This window comes from Epinephelus lanceolatus, chromosome 15 (assembly GCF_041903045.1).
Source record: "Epinephelus lanceolatus isolate andai-2023 chromosome 15, ASM4190304v1, whole genome shotgun sequence".
Lineage (NCBI taxonomy): Eukaryota > Metazoa > Chordata > Actinopteri > Perciformes > Serranidae > Epinephelus > Epinephelus lanceolatus.
Window position 1 is genome coordinate 7,129,141 of NC_135748.1, and position 20,409 is coordinate 7,149,549.

At 39.9% G+C, this 20,409-nt stretch overlaps 1 protein-coding gene across 1 annotated transcript; it reads right to left on the reverse strand.

The window, feature by feature from the left end:
• Positions 1-1,150: 1,150 nt before the first annotated feature.
• On the reverse strand, positions 1,151-17,192 carry rrh (retinal pigment epithelium-derived rhodopsin homolog). Its single transcript, XM_033643324.2, has 7 exons — positions 16,915-17,192; positions 14,143-14,333; positions 10,208-10,307; positions 9,363-9,516; positions 6,130-6,298; positions 3,424-3,602; positions 1,151-3,266 (listed from the first exon to the last, which is right to left on the reverse strand). Exons 1-7 carry the CDS (start codon positions 17,024-17,026, stop codon positions 3,161-3,163), a joined length of 1,011 nt encoding a protein of 336 aa, XP_033499215.1. The 5' UTR covers positions 17,027-17,192; the 3' UTR covers positions 1,151-3,160.
• Positions 17,193-20,409: the final 3,217 nt, after the last annotated feature.

Below are 20,409 nucleotides of genomic sequence, written 5' to 3' on the forward strand. Positions count from 1 at the left end.
ATTATTACACACAAACATTATTATCACTTTATAAGATATGTGTTCATTGTGATTGATTAATCACACTACAGTGCCATATACAGTATAACATTAAAATGCTACTTACTTAATGCATCAACAATAACAAATAAGTATTACTAAACACTGACAAAGGCCTGTCAGAAGTAGAACATGTAGTACATTTGCTGAGAAAACAAATGTGTTTAAAGAATATTTTGATTGCAGGGCTTTGACTTGCAGTACAGTACTGTTACATTGTGGTTTACATTTACAAGTAAAGGATCCTTTTACTTTATCAAATACCATTTTCACCTTTCAGTCATGTGTGATTTGGTTGCTGCAATGGTTCAGTTTTCTATTGGGATTAACAAAGTCTCTAGCTAACAAGATTTCATTCAGTCATTTGAATATACTGCAGTGTGTGTGTGTGTGTGTGTGTGTGTGTGTGTGTTTGCTAGGTGCTAGATTGCTCACCTGGCAGCTGCAACTCTGCTGCTATTTCCTTCCATGCTTCGTCCATCGTTACGCGATCATGGTAAGAGCTGGAGGACACATCATGCTGGCAAGGCTTCTGCTGCCACAACTCCACAAGGTTTTCCTCTTTGCTGGAATCCCACACATTTCTTTTGGCATGTTTCACCTCCCTGGCAAGCTGCTATCTGTTTGTTTCTGTATCTGTCTGTTTGTTTGGGTTTAGCGCCAGTGCGTCATTTTGTGCTGCATTTCTACTGGTTGGTTAGTAGATGTAGGCCGCAACAGCTGTCACACTGTGAGATGGTCATCCCAAATTTCTGACACTGTCAGAATTTCATCCCAGATTGTCTCCGATCGCAAAACCTTGACAATGGCCATCCTTGAAACAGGTGAAGATACAAGTGAACACAATCTATTGACAACCAGTGGTGGTTAAAGTGATAAGGTACTCAAGTACAGGTATTGTTACTTTGTAATTATATCAGGTACAACTTGGGTAAGGGTGAAATAGTATCTCCTAAAAAATACTCAAATAGTGAGTAACTTAATTCAATGCAATTGATTACATCATTTTTAATTGTCATTAAAATGCCGTACAGAACCAAATGAAATACGTGCTGTTAGGCACCATGTAATGGCTTAAAACAACAAGAAAAAAAACTCTATTTGCTTGGTATGACTGGCTAGTAGTTTTTTTTATTGCTTGCTGTCAGACAATGAGCTCAGCTAAATATAAAAACCATTTAAAACTAAATGTATCAGAAGTTAGATGTTACAGAGTGAAAGTACATTTTTCATCACTAATGTATTCAAGTAGGCCTAAGTATAAAAAGTACTCAGCAAAACAAAGTACCCTTAGAAGTACAATTTGTTTAAAAACAATTTACTCAAGTGCACATAACAGTGTTACTGTAATGTGTTACTACCAACACTACTGAAACATGAGGGGCATTTCTTCCTCCATAATGTGCTTGTATGTTTTAATGCATTTCTGTCATTTCCATCTACAGTATACCAGCAGCCTGTGGAGGAGCTTAATTATTCTGCTATAACGTGAACACAACATCAGGCTCTAAGAATAGCTGAATCTACATGTATCTACAATATAGAAGTGTGGCTTTAGACTGAAGCTACATTCTCATCAGCTAGAGTCAACCACCAGTGTCCTGACTGAGTTTAAAGATACACTAAGAATACATGTAGTGACACAGAATCACACACAGATTAACTTTTACCTGTCCAATTAACTTTCTTGGGATTCTGATGTGAGCTACATCAGTACCACTAAAGAAGAGTGTTTTAACCCAATCAGCAGAATAAATGTTGGCGTATATTTCTGCAAACCACAGATACGTTACATTTGTATGTTATTATGTAGCAGATACATTTAAACTTTATGTTTCTTTAATTTCAACAATGCTGTGATCAACATGTGGTTAGGTTGAGGCACAAAAACACTTGGTTATGGTTAGGAAAAGATCATATTTTGGCCTAAAATACCCAGTTTTGGGGGCACAATCCCTGCTGGAAAAGTAGCAGTATCTCAGTAAAAAACAGCTGTTTGTTGTGACACTATTCCCGCAGGATGTCTGAACAAAACAACTGCTTTTGTGGAACAGTCCCCGATGGAAAAACAGTAGGGGAGACGCTAGAAAACACCCATGTTTGCTGCCTAAAAAGCCACTTAAAACAAACAAGTTTTTTGGTGGTGTGGTGTGCAGTGGTCTGCATCCTGGCAGCGTCTTGCCCAGGTAACATGCCATCCACCATCTCCTCCATCTCCCAGTGACAAGGTCAGCTCTTATTCTATGTCACTTTAGAAACGTTGATATGATTTGCATGCAACGTAAAAATGCAACATATTCATGTTTTGCAGAAATGTACAACGGCAAAAAATTTTTGTGGCGACTTGGCTGTGGGTTTTCAGTGTATCCAAATACAACAGATCATATGATATCCTACAGATTAGCACCCCACAAATGACTAACCCAATTAAAGCAAATACATATTTAATGTTAAGTTATTTAGGCAAGGTTTATGCAAGTAATTTTACTGTGGCTAGGTTTAGGAAAAGAAACATGATGACATCATACCCTAAAATAACTCAAAGGTCACTCAAAGTTCACATGGTTCAGAACACTGATCTCCTGGAGAAAGTCTTGTGTATTGTGACCCATCCAACCACCATAACAACGTGCCCTAATGGGATCACTTTCTTCTTCACTTCTGTCAGTGCATTGGTCACATGATCATAAATTTCCCAAACACATGGCTTACACACAAATTACTGGCTCATGATCACGTGGGATATGTACGAATTTTGGTGCCTTACTTTTCCTAAGAAATTGTACAAGCAGTGTATGAGAGCAGCTTGGGGTTTTCCTGTTCTTGCTCTGGCCTTTTCCAAGCACGGGATATGCCGTACAGGTGAATAATGCAGTCCATACACAGAAAGATTTCCAGAGTCCGTCTGTTATTGAAGTGACTAGAACACAAACAATGACTACACTGTCACAGCAAGTGGAATGTACACAGTAAACACCACAGTGCATTAGGTTATTCAACAGAAAACAGCTAGAAGAGACAGAAAGACACTGACAGTGATTCATTTCATCAAAGCAATCCTCTATACATGGTTTAAATGCCACGGTTTATTGATACAACACGATACTGATGCAGTGTGACCTCACTGGGTCAGGGGTTGTTGGGAGGTTGTCATGGGAACCTGGGTATTGATGGTGATTCGCTGCCTGGTTTGACATCGGATCATCCCTATGATGGCTCTTCTGAACCTGCAGGAAAAGATTATCCACTCACAGTTAAGTACAGCACACCATTTAAACACTAAAATAATAGAAATCCTCTCTCTACCACCACAACTGCAAGTAACAAGCACATCTGCACACACATCAACTGTTACCAAAGTGGAATGAGGAGAAAAACACTCACTTTTTGTTGGCAATAACATAAATGCAGGGGTTGTAAAAGGTGGAGGACTTGGCAAAGAGTGGAGCGATGATAGCCATGGGGGCAGGGATGGTTTTGGGGTCACCAAATGATGCCCAGAGACAAACCAAGGAGTATGGAGACCAGGCCACCAGGAACATGACGATCATTACTATGGACATCTGCCAGCAGAATATGGTAGTAAAGGAGAGAGTTAAATTAAAGGGATTGTTCCTTTTTTTTGGAAATGGGGTTGTATGGGGTATTTATGTAAAGACAGCATATTACAAACAGTAGATGTCAGTCAGCACAACTCCAGTTTGGAGAAGGAATTTTGACATTGAAGCTAAGTAATTACTGCTGTGGAGGGGGCAGCAACAAAACATATTTTAGGCACCTAAAGTCCCACCTAAATAATTATCATTATCAGTTAAAGTGTATGGTATTGAGAGTCTTCTCACTGTTTTACCTTGATGTCAGACAGTGACTTCCAATGGGAAAATGAAGCCATTATATCGTGCTCTTCTTCGCCAGACTCCATCGTGGAAAAACAGTAATTTAGCATCGCTGAAAACAGGTGCTGCTGCGCTACTGCTGGCTCAAGCGGTTATTTTGTTTGTGTTATTGTGTGACTTTGGCTTTTAAAAGGGCTAGTTTGGATTCACCACAGTCACGCAATAATAGAAACTAGCTAACTGATGGACACAGCCATAGACCAGCAGCTCCTGTGCTCAGTGAGCTAAAATTATTGTTTTTCTCAATGGAATCTGGTGGCTTTGACGGCAGCATAGATGGGGATCTAAAGCTGTTAATGGCTTCCCATCAAAACGGGCTGTCTGACAGAAAGGTAAAGTGATAATACTCTCAATATACTGTACATTTAAACTGATGTTATTTTTTTTTTAGTTGGCTAAAATCTGTTTTGTTGCTGACCCCTCCACAGCAGTGCATTGCTTAGCTTCTGTGTTGGACTCTGGTCATCTTCTCCGCGGGCGTGCTGACTTACATCTACTGTATGAGTACACTGACCGTGGAGAAGTACCTCATACATTCCTACTCCAACATTCAAACTATCACTTTAAGTGGATCGACATTAAGGTGATAAAAGGCATAATAAGACTGCCAATTTTGATGAAAGCTCAGATAATCTGCTATATCTGTTTTTCAGGTCAAGAAGACTCACATTAAGTTTTTATTATAGCCCAAGGTTTCCAAAGGCTTTGAGAGACAGTGACGGACTCAGGATGTTTGAAAGGCAGGGGCAGAAAGGAAAAAAGGGCACCTACTGCATGACATAGGGACAAGAGGGCAGCCAAAAGGGCAAATCCGCTCGTTTTCATCCAATAGGGCCATCGTCTTGTTGTCACCACTCAAGAGGGCAGCCAAATGGGCACATCCACTCATTTTTGTTAATCGAGAGGGCAGCCAAAAGGGCACATCCGCTCGTTTTCATCCAATAGGGCCATCGTCTTGTTGTCACCACTCAAGAGGGCAGCCAAAAGGGCACATCCGCTCATTTTTGTTAATCAAGAGGGCAGCCAAAAGGGCACATCCGCTCGTTTTCATCCAATAGGGCCATCGTCTTGTTTTCACCACTCAAGAGGGCAGCCAAATGGGCACATCCACTCATTTTTGTTAATCAAGAGGGCAGCCAAAAGGGCACATCCGCTCGTTTTCATCCAATAGGGCCATCGTCTTGTTGTCACCACTCAAGAGGGCAGCCAAAAGGACACATCCGCTCGTTTTCATCCAATAGGGCCATCGTCTTGTTTTCACCACTCAAGAGGGCAGCCAAAAGGGCACATCCGCTCGTTTTTGTTAATCAAGAGGGCAGCCAAAAGGGCACATCCGCTCGTTTTCATCCAATAGGGCCATCGTCTTGTTTTCACCACTCAAGAGGGCAGCCAAATGGGCACATCCACTCATTTTTGTTAATCAAGAGGGCAGCCAAAAGGGCACATCCGCTCGTTTTCACTACTCAAGAGGGCAGCCAAAAGGGCACATCCACTCGTTTTTGTTAATCAAGAGGGCAGCCAAAAGGGCACATCCGCTCGTTTTCGCCACTCAAGAGGGCACTTTAACGCACCAACAGTGTAGCAAAAGCAGCAAATTGGTAGCAGGTGCAGCCCACTGCCTACTGGACCTGATGGATTGAACTGGATCTGTTAAGCCAAATACAGATGCACTCAGATGCCACATTTTTGTAGCGCTCACAGTCCAATATCCAAGCAATGAAAATGCAGTACATGCGTGAGATGGAACTAAGTAGAATTAGTGCCTAAAAAGACATTTCAGGCTACAGTTACACTGATAAAGTGTGGGTTGATACAAAGCCTTTTAAGTGACCATATTGATTAAAATTAGTTGGACACAGAGGACCAAAAATGTGCCGGTAATGTACCCGGTGGACACTGGATGTGTCAACATGTCATTCTAAATGCAATAAGACTTTGTTACATCATAGCATGCCATGGTTAGAGTGTACACCTGGAGCGTTTCACATGCAATGCGTGCAGGGAAAATACTTATTAATTATTTTTGACTAATAGCCATTTGAGTTATTGGATAACTTTGTTTAACCAAATATTAAAATTTAATTTAAAATGATGACCTATGCCAAAGCCACATCCCACTGCAAGTGGTACACTAACTCATCAGAGAAGGAGAAAGAAGAGTGAGTTTGATGGCTCTGTGGGGCTCAGTGTTCACCTTGGTGACATCCATCTGATCTGACCAGTCGATGTTGATGCTGTCCAGGCAGTTGCTGGCTTTGTATCTCTTTACAGTGACTGACACGTTGTAGTAGCAGTAAAACATGACGGACAGAGGCAACACAAAGTTCACAGCAATCACAGCCATAGTGTAAGAGATGAAGGAGCTGTGGAGGAAAAGCAGAGGTAGTTTAAGAGTCGTATCTTGGGCTGGCTGACTTTGAAAAAGAGTTTTAAATCCTAATCATTTACATTCAGTTCAAATTTTCCTTTTGCATTGGCTATATAATTAAATATAGACTTACCAAAGCAGGGCCAGGCTTACTAACTAATTACTTCTAGTAACTATTCATTAACTTGTTGCTGATGTTATTTGTGGGAGTTTTTATACATATATTTTATTTTATTTTATGCATTTAACCAGGAAGTCCTATTAAGATTGAAAATCTCTTTTACAAGAGAGACCTGGCTGTCTCATACTTGTGTTTGGCCATGTCGCTGAGCTAGTTTGCTGTCTCGGTTAAGTAGCTGTTCATTAGTCACTCACTCTAGAGCAGGAAACAGCACTTCAAAATAAAAGCTCTCTGCCAGAAATTCCCTGTATTTAGAAATAAAGTGTGTGTGGGTTGTTTTTGTTTTAAAGGGAAATTTCGGTTTATTTCAACCTGTCTCCTATCGTCCTAAATTTGTTTCAAGTGACTAGTGACATAAAAATAATAGTTAGCATGTTAGCCGTTGGCCTTGATACAGCCGGGGCGCATAGTAGCGTCAGACCTGTTAAAACGTAAGTGAACAGGCAACCTTCAAGTGCAAAGTTAGTCCACTAAACAAGCTGTTTTTCCACAAAGACTGCCTCATATCGTTAGGATAAATGTCAGAGAACATATAGAAAACGACATGTAAACGTGTTGTCTTACCTTACCAGTGTGCTGCCATGTTTGTTTACCATTTAGCTCTGCTTTCCAAAGCGCGGCCGAAAACTCGCGAGAACAAGCAGCAACAGCTGGAAGGCAGAACCAGACAGTAGCCTGAAAAGTTCATTCATTTATTTTATGAAAGATTTATAGAATAATGGCTGACTTTTTGCCAGACTTCGACTTTGTGGAGGAGGAATTTGATTTTGCAGAGTTTGATGGCCGCCCTTATTTATTTGAGCCAGAATACACTGACGAAGAGCTTCGTGAAATTGAGGAGGAGAGAGAGAGAGAGAGAGAGAGAGAGAGTCGCAACAGGTAGAGGACGAGAGAGGAGGAATGGCTGCTGCAAGGCTGCGTAGCTCTGGAGATTGGTGGTGTAATGGTAGCTGTGAATGCTGTGCCCCAATGCCCACAGAAGAGGAATGCCTCTGTTGCAAGGAATGGGACCGGTTGCAGCCTTATTTTCAAGGTCTGGATGTGACCGAGGACGAGCCACCTCCACGTGGAGTAATGTTAGTATCCAGCTGGGCTTTATCTAGAGCTCGCGAGATATATTTCGGCCGCGCTTTGGAAAGCAGAGCTAGATGGTAAACAACAAACATGGCAGCACACCGGTAAGGTAAGAAAACACGTTTACATGTCATTTTCTATATGTTCTCTGACATTTATCCTAACGATATGAGGTGGTCTTTGTGGAAAAAAAGCTTGTTTAGTGGACTAACTTTGCACTTGAAGGTATGCCCGTTCACTTGCGTTTTAACAGGTCTACTATGCGCCCCAGCTGTATCTAGGCTAACGGCTAATATGCTAACTATTATTTTTATGTAACTAGTCACTTGAAACAAATTTAGGACGATAGGAGACAGGTTGAAATAAACCGAAATTTCCCTTTAACAAACTTGACACATTTCAGTCACTTGTGGTCCATTCAGAATAGACCTGCGACCCACTTTTAGGACCTCTTGGGACCACAACACATCAGTTGGGAACCACTGATCTAGACACATAGAGAACATCTGGAATGTCTTTTTACAAAATTGATTGATCCATAAGTGAAAAATTTGACACTTAAAGATGTATTTTTGACATGCAATTGTGAAATCAAAAACACTTCATCTACCCTGATGGCAAACTATTGTCAAATTCTTTTTAATGAACACTGGAGCTTTACTTAGTGTGAATTTGCAGCAGCTGTTTACAGTTACACATTCTGATGCACTGTGGGCTCAATTTTTGATCAGTTGAAAATCTGTGTGATGCGTTTGTGTAGGACAGTCAGAAGATGCTGTATAGCAAGTTTAATGTGAATTGAGCAAAAAATGTGGAAGAAGATAGGTTTAATTTATTTTGCAGCTCCTGATAAAAACAGAGTGATTGAATTCACAGTTTGCACTAGGTTGGGGTGTACAAAAGTGCCTTCACAATTGGACCTGGTTTAGTGAGAGTTGCAAAGCCATGGGCCATACAGGTGATTTGTTATGGATTTTCAAAGTTTTGAACTTTAATCAGTAGCCGTAGCGCCACCATCAGGAAATATTGGCTCCCATTTCCCGTTGAGGAACTTTAGCATGGGACTGGACCTATGAGCCAAGTTTAGTTAGGGAAGTTAGATTTCCTCAGAAAGGGAAGGAGAAGGAGGAGAAGAAGAATATTGGCAAATATAATGAGGGACTTGCATAGTTGACTACACTATGACTGAAGGTCCCTGGTAATCAGATGAATGAAGGGCTTAAGCTAAGACATTCCTTACATATTTCAGCAGCGCAACGTGACACGGTAAATGTAGTAAAACAAACAAACAAAAACAAGGATGAAGGACATCCACTGCATATGGATAGTATAGACTGTCTTACTGAACCCAGGGGCAAATTGATACCACCAGTCACACTTACCAAACTTATTTTCTGTAATTTATCCCACAGGGGGATAAGAGCACAAACAGAACTTTGTAAGGTAGATGTAAACTTACGTTTATTTTACTGTTTTTGTTTTGTTGTTTGGATGGATCTTTTGGACCGTTTTTGACAAATTTATTATAAAATATAGTTTTCTGTTGTTTTTGGGTATGCTTTTATTTTGTGAGTATTTATTTGATAATCAGTATTGCTTGATTGTTTTTATAAATGAATAAATTGAGCCCTAAGAGAACTTAGTAATAATAGTTGTTACAATTTGATAACAGGATATTTCAGTCGCAGCACAATTAGTAGTGGCAGCAGTAGTATTTATTTTGTGATGGTTTTCAAACAAAATGTTACAGCTACTGTCAAGTGTCAAGTATGCAACATGCATTTGCAGTCTATTGACAACTCACGCATCATTTTGCCTCCAGTTGATGGTACATGTAGCTCCAGTGGGGTCAGGGGCATAACCAGCCCACCCCACTATCGGCATGGAGGACCAGAACACAGCATTCAGCCACGCTGCCACAATAAGAAGGTTGTATGATTGCATCGTCATTTTCTGCCCTGGAGAGAGAAATTAAATCCACAATGAAGGTCACTAACATGATGATTCAGTGTGGAGATATTTGTCTCATTACAATATTGTCATTGTGACTGTTATTGTTGTCAGAAAGGTTTATCCCATTAGGAACATGAAGGTGTTCAGTAAGTTCATGGCAGTGTGTCATTGTCATGTCATTTAATGTGTACAAGTAAAATCATAATCACAGTGAAGGTAATCGTTCAGTCCACTATTTATTGTACATGTGCAACAGCTTGATACAGCATTTTTATTTTTATTGTTTTTTTATTATTATTATTCACATCATTTATTTCTGATTTTATAAATGATTATGTTGTCTGTCCGTTTTATTGACTAGTTGGCACCTGATCAGATTCAGCACTCCTGATCTTGTTGAATATTCCTTGTACAATGACAACAACAACTTTTTATTCTATTCTATTCTATTCTATTCATCTGTAGTTTCCTTTATGCCTTATACTTTTAAATAACATAGTTTTTCATCTTTAAGCTTGGAAGTATTGAATCATTTGTAAATTGAATTTGTGACTCAAGTCTGACTTGATACCAAGTCATGTGACTTGAGTCCACAACTCTGAAAATTAGGGTTTTGAAAAGTGAGGGGCACATGTCCCCCCCCCCATCTCCAATGGATATATGTGTATGAAGAGCAGAAGAGCAGTAAATAGATACCTATGTCTGGTCTGCAGATGGTGAGGTAGCGGTCGATGGCCACCACAGTCAGCAGGCCGATACTGGCCATGCCGAAGAAGATATTGAGAGCTGCATAGATCTGGAGACATAAACAAAAACCTTAATTAAATTAAATTTAAAAAAAAACAGTTAGTGATAATGGTCCTTTTATTCTAATTCTAATACTTCTAATAGGCCTTTATATCACTTGAATATCCACTAAATACTCTACTGTGCAATATACAGCCACCTGTGCAATATTATGCTGTCTGTACAATATTCCTGTGTTTTTTTTCACTGTTGCATATAATATACTGGGTTCTACTGGTTTTATCCTTCCCTTCTACTGGGACTCACGGATGTAGCTTGCAACGATAGTGTAAATCTGTATACTAGTGAAATTTGTTTTGTATATTTCTTATTTATAGTTTTTTTCAACTTGTTTCTATAGCTGCCTTGTTTTAACTTATACCTGTATTGCACTGAATCTGAGAGCTGATACCTCAATTTCGTTGTACTCGTACAATGACAATAAAGAGATTCTGATTCTGATATGTCCTTGAGGTTTACTGGTTCAAAGTAGTTGAATTTTGACACATAAAGATAGCTAAAAAAAAAAAAACACGACAAACATCATGTCTGGTATCATGTTCAAATTCACATTAACCCATACATTTCTATATCAGCCAGGGGCTAAAAAGAGGCACACCAGGCCGACCTACCCAGGATGTTAACTGATTTTTCAGTTGAAGGAAATGCTGTAGTGTTTTAATATTTGAACATGCTCCAATTACTTTAAATAAAGCCATTGGTTTCCAAGTATTTTAACTAGGGCAGCAACCAATAATTATTTTCATTATCAATTAACCTGCAGATTGCTTCAGATTAACCAAGAACATACTAGGTGAAAAAAATTGTTTGAAATCTTGGATAAATTGTGAAAAAATGCCCATCTTAAATTTCCCAGGGCCCAAAGTGACATTTTCAAATTTGCCTAATCAAAAGTCAAAAACACAAAGGTATTAAAATTATGATGATTTATGATGAAGGAAAGCAATGTCTCCCCATATTTAAGAAGCTAGAACCAGAGAATGTTTAACAATTTTCCTTGGAAAAATAAGCCAATAAATAAACAATGAATCGATGTTAATTATCATTCCTTTTTTCTATTTTTCATCAAAGCCACCATGTTTGTTTGTGTTTTTTGGCAAAGTTACAGTATTATTGCATAGAAATTAAAAATGTTTTGCTCTGCAACACGCAACAATATCAAAATGATACATACTGACACAGAACTCTGGCAACAGTGAATGCCGATTAGTGAATTCACTGGTGGAAAACCAAACTTGAACAAGTCTCAGGTTTCCGATCCTTGATTTCACAGTGCACTAAAGTAAACCAATGGCTGCCTGGAAGATTGGATAACATATCCAACAACCCACGAGTCTATTGAATGCCTATGGTTAGCAGTATTATTGTAAAGTGTACCTGATTTTCGGTGGATGGATAAAATTCTTGTGTCGTTTTTGTTTTGAGAAAGCTGTCAATGATCAGCACTATATGACCCAGTGGAGGGCAGTATTTTGACTGAACAGATGTGAATAGATAACATTCTCACTCAGACCTTGTCACATATCGACATTTGGCCACTTGACTTTTCACATCGATGTATGACGTGCAAGGTACCCTGGGTGTGTTTGTTGCTGATGTTCTGGGAAGCTCTGTTCTGTGTCAACTTCAGCCTGTTACATGCAGTCTGTTTTCAAAATACACTTGAGTTCTCAAAGGAAATGTACAGTTTGCATACAGTCTCTTTCAAAATAAAAGCACTATGTTGGTTCAACACTAGCCTCGCGTCACCAGGCTCTTCACGTAAGGCTCTGAAGAGGTAAGGTGAAGAGCCTGGTTTCTATTCACTCTGAATTTTGTCTGGATTCTGGTTCCGGTCTAGAGAGCGGATGCTGAATTCACCAAATTCACCAAAGTAAAAGTGTTCACCAAAGTAAAACTTTGGCGCACCATCGATTTGGGGTGATGAGGGGTGTAAGAAAATCTATTAACTTAATGGCTTGGGGCTTTTCTTGTAAATTATATTCTTTAAATTAAAAAGTTTCACCGCATTTTTATTAGCTTGGTGCTTTTATTTTGATGGAAAGGCACATCCATCGAATTCCGGATCCTCTCTCACTCGCCCTGGTTCCGGTTCCTTACCAAAACAGCCACTAACGGCCCCAGACTAGTTCAACACAGCAAATTGTTTTTTGTCCTTAAAAAACAAATGATTGGCCAACACCAACACATAGTTGGGTTGAGGCAACAAAAGCATGTGGTTAGGTTTAAAAAAAAAAAAAAAACAGAGCAGGGTTTGGCCTCCCAGGTGGAAGTCAGTGGTTGTTGGACCCATCCACCAACCCTTGCACGGCTTTTTTTGTCAGAGTCTGACAGCAGAAGTCACTGCCCTAGCGCTGGTATTCAAGGACTTCAGTGTGAGACCTGGTTGGATAATCGCAAAGATTTTTTTGATGTGATGTGCCACATGTACAGTTTTCACTAAAAAGAAGTGTGAAAACATTTTTGAAAAAAAAAAGTTAGCACAGTTACACAGTAGGTACTGCATAGGGAACCCCCCTGCCTAGTTCAAAGATTTGATTCTGGATTTCCCAGCCCTGCTTCTCTTTGTAGACCAGTATCATATGGCTCAGTACTGCTGTGCAATAACAAGACCCGAGGAAAAACATAATCTGCCAAAAGAATCCAAACACGCGGCCTGCTGCAGTGCAGCAGCTGAAATAAACGTGCTTCAGCCTCACAGGTTGATTCTCATGGCCAGCTCACAACAAATCATGTTAGTTAGTGTGACATATAAAAGGTTGAAAACATGATGACATGGGAACTTCAAGGTTTGTGAATTTTCTGACCGGGTCTAAGGAATAATTCCTTTATATTTGCATACATTTTGGAGGAATGTGTAAAATACATTCTTCTCAAATAGCCCAGCAAGAATTTCACTGAGCAAAGGAGGGAGCTAAATCCAACTTCATAGGTCTGGCAGTTCACACAAACTTTTCATATGCTTTTCTACGAAACGCAATCCCACGTATTTTGATTCCACTTTTTCTAAACCTAACCTCACTAACTTTGGTTGCCTAATCCTAACCTCAGTAACTTTGCCTTAATTGTGTAACTGTAAGTTGATGACGTAACATCATGTAACGAGGCACAAATTTCTAGGATATCAAAAGAACTGTTGTACATGCATTTTTCATAGAATAAGGTTCACAAAAAAAACAGACTTTCACCCGGGACTTTTCCCTGGAGTTGCATGTTTGAATCCTTGTGAACTTTGAGTCATTTTAGGGTATGTCCTCACGATGTTTCTTTTCCTAAACCTAACCACAGTAACTTTTATTGCATAACCCTAACCTCTATAACTTTATGTTAATTATGTAAGTGTACATTAAGAATGTAATGTCATTCATGAGGTGCAAATTTGTAGGATATCACACAAACTGTTGGGCGTGCATTTTTCATAGGATGTCATAAGAACCGTTCTATGACCGTATGTTGCATGGGTTGACATACAACACAGTCTCACAGAAATGCATGAAATGGACATGAACTCTTAACAATGCATTACATAGTGGTGGGCATAAAATCATGTGCTGGCGACACAAAAGCAATGCCAATGCAAAGCCTAATACAAATGATAGAAGTTTCATCTTGATATTCCATGTGTAACACTGCTTAAGCACTTCCGTAAACACAGTAAACCAGTCTACAAACGTTACCTACGCATTGCACAGTACATACCAGCCATATAGGATGGGTCCTTGAAGGTGGATAAAAAACAATTAGTATTAGGAGTTTTCAGTGTAGATGTAGGTTGTTCTATCAGTGAAATAATGTATATCTGATGGCACTCATATTCCACCCACCTGACAACCAGTGTAGCCAAATTTCCAGCTACCGTGGATGTCTGAGGCAGCTGACATGGGATAGCCGATCCCAGCCACTCCAATGTCAGTAAAAGCAAGGTTTATGATGATAAAGTTGGTGGCAGTGCGCAGCTCCTTAAACTTTGCAAACATTAGCAGCACCACAATGTTGCTTGCTAAACTTATGACACCTGAAAAGAGAAAAGAAGACATGGTGTGAAGTTCCACAGTGTGGCAGCTGATAGTCAAAGTTGCAACACCTAATCCTATATTTATTCAGTCACAGTGACTGAAGAGTAAAGAAAAAAACACCAGCTGCATTTCTTCTGGTGGCTCCAAGGCTGTATTCAAGTTGAGTCAATAACTCTCATCCATCCATCCATCCATCCATCCTTCAATCCTTCCTTCAATCCATCCATCCATCCATCCATCCATCCATCCATCCATCCATTTTCATCCACTTATTCGGGGCTTGGCCACGGGTACAGCAAGCTGAGCAAAGTATGCCAGACATCCCTTCCCCAAGCAACATTTTTCAACTCCTTCTGAGGAATTCCAAGGTGTTGCCAGGCCAGATGAGATATATAATCCCTCCAGTGTGTTCTGGGTCTACCCTGGGGTCTCCTCCTAGTTGGTTGTGCCTGGAAAATCTCTAACGGGAAGCACTCAGGAAACATCTTGATCAGATGCCCGAGTGTGTCTCTAGTGTCTCTACTCCAAGATCACTATGGATGTCTAAGCCCCTCCCATTCCCTAAAGCTTAGTCCAGCCAGGAGGATATTTAATTTTGTTTGCTTATATCTGCAATCTCATTCTTTCATTCATTACCCATAGCTCATGCCCATAGGTGAGGGCTGGGACATAGATGGACCAGTAAATCGAGAGCTTTGCCTTCCAATTCAGCTCCTTCATCCCCATGATGTTTCAGTGCAAAGATTACATCACTGCTGATGCTGCATCAGTCCGCCTGTCATTGTCACGCTCCATTATAACCTCACTCATAAACACATCTTCTGAAAATAGCAGTGATGCAATTGCTATAAAATTCAGGTTCGAAAGACTTATTTAGAAAGAAAAAGGCCATGATCACTACAAGATGGATGGAACTATGACAGAGAATACAACAACAACTGGTAATGCTCATCAAGAAAACAAGTCGATACAAAATACAGTGTGATCTTATCCCTACTCATCATATTTTGATGCTTCATAAACCCCTTGTGTCATTATGATGATGCCCTAGGCTACCATTTGTATTGAATATTGATGCACATGGGTCAGCTATCTTGAAGCAGAGGGGGTCAGCAGTAAGTCATTTGAGTTTACTCACATGACTAAGAAGGGGTATAGGCAGTTAGATTTAGGCAACAATACTACTCGGTTAGGGTTATGAAAACATTGTGGTTAAAGATAGTCACCTGAGTCAACTCATATGACTAATGACTGACATGACGAAAGAACTCAATGTTGATTCTTAGTTTCATACATTACACAAACACAGGTCTCCAAAAAAGTCCTTTCATTTGTTGGGTCCATCTACTTCCCCTCCCACCTGTCCTAAGTGGACTTTTACGCTCTTTGTATGATATCCGTTGCTCTCACCATCTAATAATGACATGGGTGGGTTTGCATTGGAGTAGGTTGAAAGCCTTGTGCGTCTTCTACAGACACTAAAGGACCCATGGGCGTCGCTCTGGGAGTGAGACTATGTTGCAAAAACAGGAAGAGGCCAATCTTGTTTTCAGTGAAATAACTTTGGCTTCCAAAAGGGTTCATGATAGTAAACATTTTGGAACCACTGCACTGAAGTTTTTAGAAATGTTAACAGGTTATAATTCATATTTATTTTTGGGCACCACAGCAGTTCAGTGGTTAGCATTGTTGCCTCACAGCAAGAGGGTTCCTGGTTTGAACCTGGGGTGGGGGAGCATTTGTGCGGAGTTTGCATGTTCTCCCTGTGTCAGCATAGGTTTTCTCGGGATTCTCCGGCTTCCTCCCACAATTCAAAGACACGCGGGTTAGGTTAATTGGTGACTCTAAATTGGCTGTAGGTGTGAATGTGAGTGTAAATGTTTGTCTGCCTATGTATTAGCCCTGTGATAGTCTGCCGACCTGTCCAGGGTGTACCCTGCCTCCTGCCCAATGTCAGCTGGGATAGGCTCCAGCCCCCCCATGCTACCCTAAACAGGATAAGTGATTAAGGAAAATGAATGAATAGGCTAATTTATATTACACTGTTGACCTAAGAGAAATACAAATTACAAATTCAGAAACCAAAAAAAAAACATCTGACACAGAATACAGTGCCAAGACCTGGATAAGTTACATAATGCTATCAGAACAGTTTTTCGAAACACAACAATGGACTAATGTCTTTTTTTGATACAACCATGTTTCTCTACCCCTGTCCCGTGTGTTCACTGTTTTTTGAAACTAATAAAAAACAGTTAACAGAAATACACTGCTACTCCTACTAACATCAAATACAATAAACGGCACCAAATCTCTCTTGAGACAGTGTATAGCTACATATATAGCTGTATATGTATAGCTAGGCAGCAGTATGTTTGGGAAAGACAGCCTGTAGTAGAATAAATTCCCAAATGGGAAATGCAGCAGTAAGTTTTGATAAGATCCCTTAACAATCACTGTTATTCTTTGTCATGAATGTTCTGAAATTGTTACACAACCACAATTGAAACTTACACAACACTGCAACAATACAACTTTCATCATTCATCATCTATCTGTTGGTGGTCTTCTCTTTGTTACCTGCAGTAATTAGATATCCAGCCACTATGTTGTGCTCCAGTTGGGTAAAGGCACTTTCCCCTCCATAAGGTACAACATCATCTGAAATATTGACTCCAGAGTCAATCCCCATTTTCTGAGGTATTAGAAAAAGACAAATGAAAAAGATCCTTAATTAAAGCAAACAGTCTACCCAACAGTCTAGGAAGGAAAAATATACAGATAGGTAATAAAAACTACAAAATCCAAACAAAAGAGATGCAGAGAATCAGTGCTGCAAAATGCTTGTTCTAACTAAGATCTGTATGGTGTTGTTGTGGAGAGGTGGGGGGTAAGGGTGGAGGGATGGGGTGAAGGGGATTATTACATACCACTTCCCCCCTGTTCCCTGTTAGCAGGAGGCAGTAGGCAGCCGGGCTGCTCATGAGAGGATTACCACTCACGTGGAGTTGCTTGCAAGTTGACCTCTGGCCAGTAAGCTTTGACATTACAAAACTGAAGTTGAGTTAATGCCTGAGCCTCAAACCGAGAACCATTCAGGTAATAGTTGGTACATGCTGTAGGTACAAGCAAGGATGGATTACCTGCTGGCAAAGAAGGCACCTGCTCCAGGAACCCAGGGACCCTTAAGGACCCAGGGACCCTCAGGTCCCCCAAGAATAAGGTGACCAGATTTCTGAAATGAAAGGATATTTCCAGTTATATATCATTAAAATATCAAATGTTATTAACTATGAAAAAGAAGGACAATTAGTTTCATTTCACCATGGTATGTTGCACTGTAATAAACTATAGCGCAGGGTGACTAATAATATCAGGAACTATGGGCACATAATTATGTTTTAAAATGGAGGCGCAAACTTGGAAAGAAAGATAGATGGTGGGGTTGTGGGGGTGCTCCCTTCAAAAAAATGTAGTTTAAAACAAATTTCCTGCATTTCTACCAGGGATAATATTGGCATTACATTGGTATCAGCCGATATTGGCTTTAAAACAAATAAAGAATCGGTCAACAAGCTTTTTCTTATTTTGCACAATAAATGAATATTACATACACTGAAATGCATTCTGTTTGATGTCTCCATCTGCTGGTGGGCCATCACAATAAGAGTATGCATAATATGATGTTAATTCCACTAGAGAAGAGACTTGATGATCACTAAAATTAGATGGGCAAAAAAGTGGATATGTCGATATCAGTATTGGTTATAGGCCATGTTGGGTATGTTGGGTATTGGCAAAAATCCAGTATTGTGAATCCCTAATTTCGACACCACCTGCACTAGTCTAGATTATTAGATTGAGGGTGTAGATGACAGCATAATAACTGGGTGGACCCTGTAAAAAAAATGAGGGAATAATCATAATAATCAGGAGTGGACTTTACCATGAGGTTCCCAACTATTACGGCCAATTGTTCTATTATGATGTTAAGTTATTTCAGATACTGGATCGTGTTACTATTTTAGCTCATTATAGCCCAAGATAACTTAATAAAGCTCCCTAAAAAAACAATTTCGTACTTAAGAGGAAAACATTATACCACTACATTTACCTGACAGATTCAGATTTTCACTCTCAAATTATAACAATTAAAATATGATGCATAATTTTTTTTTAAATCAATAGTGCTGATATTGGGCCCACCTCTCCTTACTGCAGGACTATGACTTTAACTTGCTGTGTGCTATTAATAGTTTTTCTTGAGAAAATTTTTTTGAGTAGGCCCACTTCTTCTACAGCTGCCAACAGCCTATCAACATCCCCAGTTACAGAACGGGTGGAAATAAAGCAAGGCAGTTTGTCTGAGGCTCAGACCCCCAAAACACTAAATCCGCCCCTGATAATAGTAATAAAAGCACAGTGCAGAGTGATTACACCAAAAATGGAGACTACCCAGGAAAAATGGGTATGTCTGTTCACCCTACCCAAGAACCCAGATTCACTCTGTGCTTGATTAATGATACAAAGTTTAATGGAATCTGTATGCTGCCTAACTGTGAGGCCATGTCCTGCAGAGGGGGTCAAAATCTAGGTTTAAAGAATGATAATAACACCCAAAAAATGATTGTTTGAGCAGTAAACAGCTACTGCTACTACTGTACTACTGCTACTTCTCATCTGTCTCACAAAAATACAACATGTCTTGTCATTTAATCAACAGTTGAGCAGGTAATGTGTAATGGGAAGCCCCAGAATGTCTCAGTGCTCTGTCCGGGGAATGAAACCAGAAGATGGGGCTCCATCTGACACGTTAGAAAATAAACTGATAGAAACTCATTACGACAGCAGATTGGTGAAGATGTGGGCAACATCTATTGGTGATCTGCTCTCATTTTCACATTTATAGAGGCAGGGGAGGGTTTCTGGCCCAATTTCACCTACCTCCAAGGTGCATGGAGAAGGGAGATAAATCAGATGTGTCAAAAGTCCAGCAACACTTGTATAAATTATAACAACTTTACAAGACCAATACGTTTCAGTTTGTGGCCTTTGATTTATCTCACTTTTCCATTCACCTTGGAAGTTGGTGAAGTTGTGCCAGAAACCCTCACTTTGCCTCTGCAATGTTCTGTGACAACAGTATATCAACATTATCCATTCTCTCACTGCTAGCAACAATGGCATCTGAGGAGCATCTGCTTTCTGTGATTTCAACCCCACAGAGGGTTTAAGGACCACTTCACTGTTTGAGCATAATGTCAGTTATGAAACTATGGATCCCCTGAAAAAAAACATTTTCAAAGCAGAAGATGCTTCGAAACAAGTGACATGTACCTTGTCAGAGCACATCAGAAAATCAGATCCCATGAGGCCTACAAATCAAACTGCGCATTCTTCAGTGCATAGCGGATGACCCTGATAAAGGTCACGAGGCCACAATTGAGGCAATAATTCATAACACTTAACTGACAGAAAAGGATAGGCCTACTTTGAACTTTGGCGCATGGTGTTACCGCTGAATATACTCTTGCTATAAAGTTGTTCTAAATACTTAAACTGTTCCTGGAGTTTGGCATCTCTCATTTTCACACTGAGTAGAATCTGAGCAGGAAAGTTGATCTGCCTACAGCATTAATTACTGTTCCATTTTACACACATTTTTCACATTATTTATCATCTTTGGTTGGTGTTTCAGTTGCTTGGCTTCAACAGTGGTCAGAAGACCTCCTTAAATCATTTAGCCTGGCTGGTAACCATTAAGTGATGCTGGCAGAAACAAGAGATTTATTCCTCTTTTGTGGCAGTAAACACAACACATGAGCCCAATGATAAGTGTGCTATATTCCAACCTTCACTAGATGGTTAGGGGCTGATGAACAGTAACATGAACAGCTCTAACAGCAGGGCTACAACTATCACATATAAAGCCTTATTAGATTAATATTTCTGCAACATTGTGTACATAGCATTATCCTGTTGTAGCTCTTTCAGGTGGAGCTATCTTAATGCTTCTTAGTATATTATATTTAGTAGCTTAGTCCAATAGTTCCAAACCTAGGGGTTTAGATCCAT

Bases quoted from the DNA above. Each gene is read 5' to 3' on its own strand.
- rrh (XM_033643324.2), bottom strand. From the start codon at position 17,026: ATGGGGATTGACTCTGGAGTCAATATTTCAGATGATGTTGTACCTTAT. The intron at 9,517-10,207 runs GTATCTATTTAC...TTCTCTCTCCAG, and splicing joins CATCTGCAGACCAGACATAG to GGCAGAAAATGACGATGCAA. The intron at 3,267-3,423 runs GTGAGTGTTTTT...CTTTTCCTGCAG, and splicing joins TATGTTATTGCCAACAAAAA to GTTCAGAAGAGCCATCATAG.